The sequence below is a fragment of the Scardinius erythrophthalmus genome (assembly GCF_964197995.2).
Source record: "Scardinius erythrophthalmus genome assembly, chromosome: 19".
Classification (NCBI taxonomy): domain Eukaryota; kingdom Metazoa; phylum Chordata; class Actinopteri; order Cypriniformes; family Leuciscidae; genus Scardinius; species Scardinius erythrophthalmus.
Window position 1 is genome coordinate 10,366,396 of NC_138239.1, and position 9,096 is coordinate 10,375,491.

General features: G+C 36.3%; 2 protein-coding genes across 5 annotated transcripts in view; both read left to right on the forward strand.

Moving 5' to 3' along the window:
- Window positions 1-244: 244 nt before the first annotated feature.
- rsad2 (radical S-adenosyl methionine domain containing 2) lies at window positions 245-4,724 on the forward strand. The gene is made up of 6 exons (XM_081394430.1): window positions 245-681; window positions 1,120-1,281; window positions 2,391-2,620; window positions 2,713-2,862; window positions 3,135-3,167; window positions 3,529-4,724. The coding sequence occupies exons 1-6, from the start codon at window positions 381-383 to the stop codon at window positions 3,691-3,693; spliced, it is 1,041 nt and encodes a 346-aa protein (XP_081250556.1). The 5' UTR covers window positions 245-380; the 3' UTR covers window positions 3,694-4,724.
- Window positions 4,725-5,401: 677 nt separating this feature from the next.
- rnf144aa (ring finger protein 144aa) overlaps window positions 5,402-9,096 on the forward strand; it is a 40,721-nt gene continuing 37,026 nt past the window's right edge. For 2 of the 4 annotated variants that reach the window (XM_081347058.1, XM_081347056.1), the window contains exon 1: window positions 6,312-6,445. The gene's annotated coding sequence lies outside the window, so the exon portion shown is untranslated. Of the gene's footprint in view, window positions 5,556-6,311; window positions 6,446-9,096 lie in introns of those variants that run through there. The other 2 variants (XM_081347055.1, XM_081347057.1) reach the window with 2 other exon arrangements.

Sequence of the window (9,096 nt, forward strand, 5' to 3'; positions counted from 1 at the left end):
TAAAATAAAAGAATATGTTACTCCATCTTAATTTCCCGTGGTTGTATAAAGAGATAGGCTATTTACTAAATCCAGGTGACTCTAAGGAAAATGAAACATATACGCCTTATGTTTGACTCAGCTCAGCTGATAGGCTATTTATCTTTCGTTTTTCGCCTATGTTTGACTCAGCTGATTGGCTATTTATCTTTCGTTTTTCGCCTATGTTTGACTCAGCTGATTGGCTATTTATCTTTCGTTTTTCAGTCCCACCGAGCAAGAACAGAAACCGATCACAACAGGAACTTGAGAATGTCCTATAAAAGGGGGGTGTGAGCTCTCTGAGTATCAGTCTACACAACTTCACCATAGTGACATCAAACCAAGTTGGTTTTGCAAGAATGTTGATGCAGTTGTGTTACAAGAACGTCCACAGCTTATTTTCAGCCCTGTTGAGATGGATTTTGATGATGGTATCAGGCACACTGGTGCAACCTCTTGGGATGACCAGTCGTCCGAAGATTCGCACCAAAGAGCAGAAAGAGGGATCCAGCGCACAGCTGACCACTCCAAGCAGTGTAAACTACCATTTTACCCGGCAGTGCAATTACAAATGTGGGTTTTGCTTCCACACTGCGAAGACCTCGTTCGTCTTGCCTATTGAAGAGGCAAAGCGAGGGTTACGACTTCTGAAAGAAGCAGGTAATAGAACATGTCACCATGCAATTCAAATTAAGATTGTTTTATGGAATATTGCAGAATTTATTCTAAATGATTTTTTCGGGCAACTCATTATTTTAAAATAGCCTAAATAAATAAAAATAATAATAATAAAAGTCATGCACCCTTATAATATTTAATCAAAATAACTTCCCCATGTTTTTCTAATGACGTGATTAATGGCACGAGGGCGGGGCAACCTGTCATCACTTGAGATCATGATATGCGACATTAATAATTTAATGTAGCCTAGCTATTAACATAAATGTATATTATTATTTTTTAATAGTAATTTGTTTTCATTATAATTGTCATAATTAATAATTCAATATAAATGTAAATTATAGATATTTTTTAACTTTTAACTTTAATGATGACTAGACTCTTTTTTTATTCTAAAACTTGGTTTGTATGTTTTAGGAATGGAAAAAGTCAACTTTTCGGGTGGAGAGCCCTTTCTTCACGAGAGAGGCTCTTTTCTGGGAGAGTTGGTGCGATACTGCAAACAGGAGCTGCAGCTTCCGAGCGTCAGCATCGTTAGTAATGGCAGTCTGATCAAAGAATCCTGGTTTCAGAAATACGGTGAGAATCATTACTGACCACCAGAGGTCAGCAAAGATCATTTTAAAGCACTTTAGGGTGAAAGTTACACATTTTCCACGGTAATAACAATCTCAATGTTGATTACATACAGCTCTGCACAATATAAATACATACTTATAGGTTAATTATTAAGCGCCACTTAAGAATTGGATATTAAGAATATTCATATTAATATAATATACATATTTTTTGTACACTAGCAACAAAATCCACCACAGCACTTTCATGAACACCTGTTTGTCACAATGCACTGCATTCTGCATTTCTTTTGTCTGTTCCAATTCGTTCATTGTGTGTAATGAGATTTGATCAAACAGTCGATCTTTATTTTTAATTCATGCACATAAGAATCCCTGACCCTGCTGTATAAAAAGAATGGGGAAACCATATTCTATTTCAAATAAATGTTGTTATTTTTACCAGAATTAAGCAGCACAACTGTTTTCAACATTGATAATAATAAGAAATGTTTATTTAGCACCAAATCAGCATATTAGAATGATTTCTAAAGGACAGAATCTGAATCACAGAATCACATAAACAAAATTTATTTTAAATATATTATAGGAGAAAACAGTTATTTTAAACTGAAATTATATTTCACTTTCATTTGAACAGTATATTTGCTAAAAAATTGGGTGACACTTTATTTTACAGTGTCATTGTTACATATGTTACATGTAATTACTGTAGTAATAACTATAAATTATGCATAATTACATGCAATTTACCCTAAACCAAAGCCTCATCCTAATCCTAACCCTATAGTAAAGACATGTAGTTAATTATTATCACTCAGTACTTAAATGTAACTGTAATACTGGCATCTTAAAATAAAGTGTGACCAAAAATTGTTTATTATAAAGTAAAATGTATTTGCATATGGTGACAAAATTAAGCAGAAAAATACTTCCCCTACACATATAGGCTCAGTTTCACAGACAGGACTTAGATTAAGCCAGGATTAGGCCTTAGCTTTTATAAACATGCCGTAGAATAAAAAAACATTACTGCTGTGCATCTTGAGTTCAAGTACAGCACTGTCAGCTCCTAAATTGGTCAATTTAATTTGCATCTGCATTCTACAGGTGACTACTTGGACATTCTTGCAGTATCTTGCGACAGTTTTAACGAAGACACCAATAAAGTCATTGGTCGAGGTCAGGGCAAGAAGAGCCATTTGGACAATCTACATAAAGTTTGCTCCTGGTGCCGGGACTACAAGGTGGCTTTCAAAATCAACTCGGTTATCAACACCTACAACGTGGACGAAGATATGACAGAGCAGATCACTGCACTGAACCCAGTGCGCTGGAAGGTACAGTTACTTCTTTTACTACAGACTTCCATGTTCCATTCCTCTATCATTATAACCAGGCTGCTCAATATGTGATTGCAATGTTCACTCAGGTCTTCCAGTGTCTGCTAATTGATGGTGAAAACGCAGGGGAGAACAGCCTCCGCGAGGCAGAGAAATTTGTCATTAGTGAACAGCAATTCCAAGACTTCCTGGACCGCCATCAGAGCGTCGAGTGTCTGGTTCCAGAGTCTAATCAAAAGGTAATTTTGAAACACAGAGCGCATACTTTGGCTCAATTCAGATCACTGTTTCAAAATAGCTTACAATTTGCTAGATAAAGTGGCTTCAAATTATGGGTAATACAGCAATAAACTCTCAGTTTCAATTCATTACCAAAGCTTTTAAGAGGTAAATGAGTTTTGAATTTAAATAAAATAGCTCTGTTCAGAGATAGAAGCCAGGGATTTGAATATAAAGCATACTGTTAACTTGATGCGAATTGTTTATTTTCTCATCTATTTCCCTTTTACAGATGAGAGACTCTTACCTGATTCTTGATGAATATGTAAGTGGTGTCATATTTTCTCCTCAGTTTTCTTCTCATTATTGCACAAAGGATTTTTTTAATAAATATTTGATTATGTTGTCATTAGAGTCAAAAGGATTTTTGGTATATTAGATTACACTATTATTACAGTCTCAGTGATTCCTTTAAATTACATTAAAAGTCATCATATCAGTAGCGAAGGGATTATGGATAGGAATCTAATAAGGCCTGCAGTAATTTGCCTCATTCCAGACTTCAAATGACTTCTCCCCCTTGGATAATCTCTGATCTCTATTAATAATCATGCTGTCTACGCTACATCATCAGAGAGAGCAATCATCATAAATAGATTTTTAATTCTCCATATCTGATTCCGCAGATGCGCTTCTTGGATTGCCGAGAGGGAAGGAAAGATCCGTCAAAGTCCATTCTGGATGTTGGTGTGGAAGAGGCCATCAAGTTCAGTGGTTTTGACGAGAAGATGTTCCTCATAAGAGGGGGGAAATATGTGTGGAGCAAGGAAGATATGAAACTGGAGTGGTGACCTTTCTCAATATTGCTTTTTTCACTGTGTTTACATTGAAAGCTGATGCTAAACATTAAAAAATTATACAGTATAGTTACAGCCCCATATATAAGCTGATCTGATACATTGGTGCCTATGTCTGTATATTCAATATTTTTTTTAAGGAGATTCTACTGCACTGAAATACTTATATTATAGATATTGATTATTTGTATAGATATATGCTCATTTTTTTTTATTTGAATTATGCTTGAGTATTTGCATTACCCAAGGTATGTTTTTAACTTTTACTTTGCTGTGTTTTTCTTTACATTGACTTTCTTAGTAGAAGTAATTGTTTTTATGTAATCCTGTAGGAAAATTATTGATAAATGATCTACCTATAGTTTAATTATGTGCACTCTGAAGGCACTTTGAATTACAAATAATACTTAATGCACCTTAGATGCTTTAATTGTCATATACAGTAGAACTGGCAATTGACTTAAGCCACAGTTTGAGGCTCCTCAGATCACAATGTTGGAATCCTGTAAGCTCCTTTTCTATAAGGCGAGTTTTCTAGTTCTTGTAAGAACTCAAAAGACTATCAGTGATACCCTCCTGTAACCCCACCCCATTATAATGGAAAAGCTTTAAAGCACTTCTATTAGAGAAGTTCACTGAGGCACCTTAATAAAAGTAATCTATAGAAATCTAAATGATACCTCGATTATCTTTTCATTTTACAGTGTTGTATTTTTATTTTGTATTTAATTGTATTATTTTATTTTGTAAATAAATATTTTTGACAACTTACATCTGATCTCATGTAATTGTTCAAACTGCTCAAAGAATCATCTTTTAAGGCCTTCATACAAAGCACCTTTTAAAATGACTGATTTTGCTAACTTGAATTTCTTGATAGAGCTCTTCAAGCTCTTGCTGCTCAGTCGTATTTGTAATCCCTGTTATAGAGCACATTGTCATGTCCCCATCATCATAAATGTCATACTATGTTGCCCAAACGAATCCATATGTAATATTTCACCCGTTAGACCCAACTAACAAAATATGACAAAAAAAAAAAAACAGGTCTTTGATAAGTATTGGCAATGGATCTGACACATGTTGCAGTATAGCCTACTCTCACTTTGAAATATGTCTTTCAGATAAAGATAAATCGGTATTTAAAGGGATAGTTCACCCAAAAATGAAAAAGCTGTCATCATTTATACTCTCCCTCAAGTTGTACCAAACCTGTATGAGTTTCTTTCTTCTGCTGAACACAAAAGAAGATATTTTGAAGGAAGTCGGTAACCAAACGACTGATGGACCCCATTGACTTCCATAGTAGGAAAAAAATAAATAAAAAAATACTATGGAAGTCAATGGGGACCAGCAACTGTTTAATTACCAACCTTCTTTAAAATATCTTCTTTTGTGTTTAGCAGAAGAAAGGAAACCATACCGGTTTGGAACAACTTGAGGGTGAGAAAATGATGACAGAATTTTCATTTTTGGGTGAACTATCCCTTTAAGCATTCAAATTTCGAAAGATGGTTAATAAAATCAGAATAAACTTCAGGTTGACACCTCATGTTACATGTAAGATAACGTTACCTCAACTTTGCCAGAAAAAAAAATAAAATAAAAATAATAATCTTCCCAAAACTGTAGCAGGTCCTAAGTCTTTTTCTAAAGCCCCATTATAGTTTGTATATTGCACGGTCCAATAGAGGGCGCTAGTGCTGCGCCTTCGCTTCAGAGACACATTACAAATATATAGACGTACAGACTCGCTGTCTGTACAGAACAGTGCTAGGACTAATGGCGTCTTCACAACGCGTCCGACGGATCAGCTGATTCTTATATCTGCCTGCAAAACTACATGAAGACATAAGGTAAAACGCTCGTGCAATTACAGATAGCTATGATGAACGTGTCTGTATTAAACTAGAATGTTTGCTTTTCCACAGCATTCGCTGTATACGACACTATTGACTTTCATTAATGCAATAGGATTTGTGCAGCGTTCTTTCGTTTAAAGCCAAATGTCTATGTCAGCAGTCAATATATCACAATTTCGGTTTAATTTTTTTCATTTTTGGAAACGCTTAAATGATCTAGCCTACGTTTGGCTAAACGGCGAAACTCCACTTTCTTCTTGGATGTGCAGCTCTCATATAGGCTAGATTTGCTCACCCGACTGATGTCTAAGATGGCTGTTTACTTTTATTGTATGTTCATAGGTTACATACTGTCACATTAAGATGGGCTGGCTTTTAAAACCTGGTGTGCTGCCTACCTAGACAGCATTTTTAGGGCATCGTGATGTACAAAAATGCTGCTGTAATGTCTAAAAAAGCTGCCTAGGTAGGCAGGGCAGCACACTCTGTTTTGGGATCGTGGGACCCTTGGCCAGTCCAGTCAGATGATGCTAATATTCATATGAAATGACCCATTCGGGTGTTTGAGGAGTTGATGTGCTCCAGTTTAGGTGCTGGTGCTCTGCAGGGGTCTAGAGCAGGGTTCACCAATCTCGGTCCTGGAGGGCCGCTGTCCTGCAGAGTTTAGCTCCAACCCCAATTAAACACACCTGAACCAGCTAATCAAGGTCTCACTAGGCATACTAGAAACTTTCAAACAGGTGTGTTGGAGCTGGTTGGAGGCGCTAAACTCTGCAGGACAGTGGCCCTCCAGGACCGAGACTGGTGAACCCTGGTCTAGAGGATCAGGATTGTGTAGATTGTTAAGTTTTGACATAAACCCTTGGATACTCCCTGGAAAGACAGTAAGTAGCTTTGAGTTATAGGGATTTTCCATGCTTTTTTGGGGGATTGTGCAGTATCAAGGAATAAGGTCCTCCCTGGGTCGTGAAAACTGAATGTGTGATCCAAAGTACCAGGATCTTCTCAATGCATCTGTTGACATCTCAAGTAAATGTTTTGTGGAAGGTACATTTGGTTTGAATGTTGTTTGTAATATTGCAAGAAGGCAGGAGACAAGGATGAGGTTATAATTTTTTAAAACAAACCAATGATTAATCATATAAATGTTTGTCAACAAAAGTAGAATATCAGTTTCTCAGCCCCACCAAATGAAATTTTTAATTTGTTGTTTGTATAAAAATAGTTTTTGTTTAGGCTACATTTTTTTTATTCACCAAGATCCACAATGCACATCAATTCTAAAAATGTCTGTACTTTTTGTATGCGCTCAATTGAGGCGAAATGTATTTATTTTTTATTCGATAAGAAGACATGCGCATAAACTATGACGCATTTACTGAATAAATCCCTTGATGTGCAACAAAAAAACTCACGTGACTTCGCCTCAACAGTGGATGTGATTGGATAACTAGACTAACCCAGTTTAATTGCATAGCATCTCAAATGTTGGTTTGATCATTCTGAAATGCCTGAGCCAAGGTCTGTCATCAAAATGATTTGGTTTAATGACCTCCCAGAAGTGTCTCACGATTGCATTTACTAAATACCAGGCATCTGAATGCATGACAGCGTTTATTGGTTTTCGTCTACGTGCTCTGAGGTGCAAGTCATTTATGATGTAGGAAAAAAGATCCCTATGGCTTCCCTGATTGAAGCAACTTCCATTTTTATTGTAGATATTTTTTATTCACAGGTGTTTTATGCAATATTCCATTTCAATGGAAACATGTAGTCCAAATCCAAAACCCTCTGTGTTGGCCTACAAGTAGATGCCATAACTAATTGAAATTGCAAATAAATACATTTCAAATATCAGTATCCGTTAAGGAACATGATAATTTATGCATCTTTTACTTAGAGAATTCAGTTGGTAGGACCATACTTTTTTTTTTTTTTTTTGTGGCCAAGCTAGATTGCATTTTAGGAAAGAGGGTTTTTAAAAATACTTCCAGCCAATGTCCAGGAAAAAACTCTTTACTCCCATTGGTCCTCCAAGTAACTAATGGCTGCAAAGGTTTGACAACACCACATGTTGCTAAACCCATTTTACATTTGGTAGTGCAGTCCCTCTGGTATTTACTCAACACCCAGCATTCATTACTTTACTGGCTTAAAGTCATCATTTAGATGGGTTACTATGAGGGAGACACGTATTTATCTTTGACAAGTAGAGTTTTGAGAAATGTTACCTGTGTTATTTGGCATGGAAATGTTTTTTTTTTCTTTCAAATATTATCTTAAATGAGATAACGGCGGTCTGTTTACATTATGGGAGAGTCTTTATCTGATTAGTGTTATCTAGGGTTGGAATTGACTTTTAAGCTTGACAGTACATTTAAAGCATTAGCATCAAACTCTTTGTCCTCCATCTAACATCAAGCCCACTTCTGCATTTTAGCCTTGACTGAAGAACAATTATATGCACTTATCCACTATATGTGCACTATAAACAGTAACATTATTGATCTGTGCACTATATTAGATATACGGTTACGCAGTTTCACCCGAAAAAAGTAGAACAGAGATTAGATAAGTGTGTTGCTCATAACAGTTAGAAAGTCCCTCCCAAATGAGGCCACTTATCTTTCCTCGCCATAAATAGACATTCTGTAGTTTAACTTTCAGTATTCGTCCTTTAGTCATAATGGTTGCTTGAATGGTAAACTCTTTTCTCAGATAGGCTTTATTTCTGCTGTTCATAACAGCTCACAGATGCTTCATTTCAGCCAAAGGTTGTGGTGACCCAGCAGCAACGGTGGCAAGTACAACAGTCATCTCAAGAATATGATAATAAACATGCAAAGTTACAAACGTTAGGCCAGATTTGCTTAGCATGAGGCCACAATCCCATAATAGTGCAGTTGGGTGTGGAAAGTTCTGCGGGTTATCAACTGACAATGTGTGAATTGAACACAGGAGCAACCAGATCTTTTCCATAATGAAAAATGCAATCTACAAATAGCAGCGCAAATTAGATTTGCCTCAGACTTAGGGCATTTGTCGCGATATCCACAAAACTGTAACATAATTGTGTGTGTGTGTGTATTTGACCATTCAAGTGCAATTATCTGCAAAAGAGAACTGAATTCGGGATCGAATGCTGTCTGAGTATGACACACCACATTCATTTTTCGGCTTATTGCGCTTAATAGCTCTTTTTAACATTATGCACGTCCTGTTCTTTATTTTCTCATGTTTCTTTATCTCTGCATGTTCTTTCTAAACTTTCAGTATCTTTAAAGGCTCCGATATTCTCATGGCGAAGTTTTTTTGTTCTTCGTTTAGGGGTAAAACAAAGTTTGAAATACGTGAGCAGCGATATACTGTTATCGAACATCCAACTCCGCCCACTCTTCTGAGAGCGACGTTTAGATGAATATGTAAATATGTGCCGCGCGCTTTTCTCTCAATAACAAAATAAACCCAATAAAATTGAGAAAACAGCAAGCATTTTAATAAAGCATTAGAAAAAGCATCTGATCATAGCGATGTG

Excerpts from the sequence above, each read along its gene's own strand:
- rsad2 (XM_081394430.1), top strand. The coding sequence starts at position 381 with ATGTTGATGCAGTTGTGTTACAAGAACGTCCACAGCTTATTTTCAGCC. Across the intron at positions 2,621-2,712 it reads TGAACCCAGTGCGCTGGAAG|GTCTTCCAGTGTCTGCTAAT; the intron begins GTACAGTTACTT and ends ATGTTCACTCAG. Across the intron at positions 2,863-3,134 it reads TTCCAGAGTCTAATCAAAAG|ATGAGAGACTCTTACCTGAT; the intron begins GTAATTTTGAAA and ends TCCCTTTTACAG.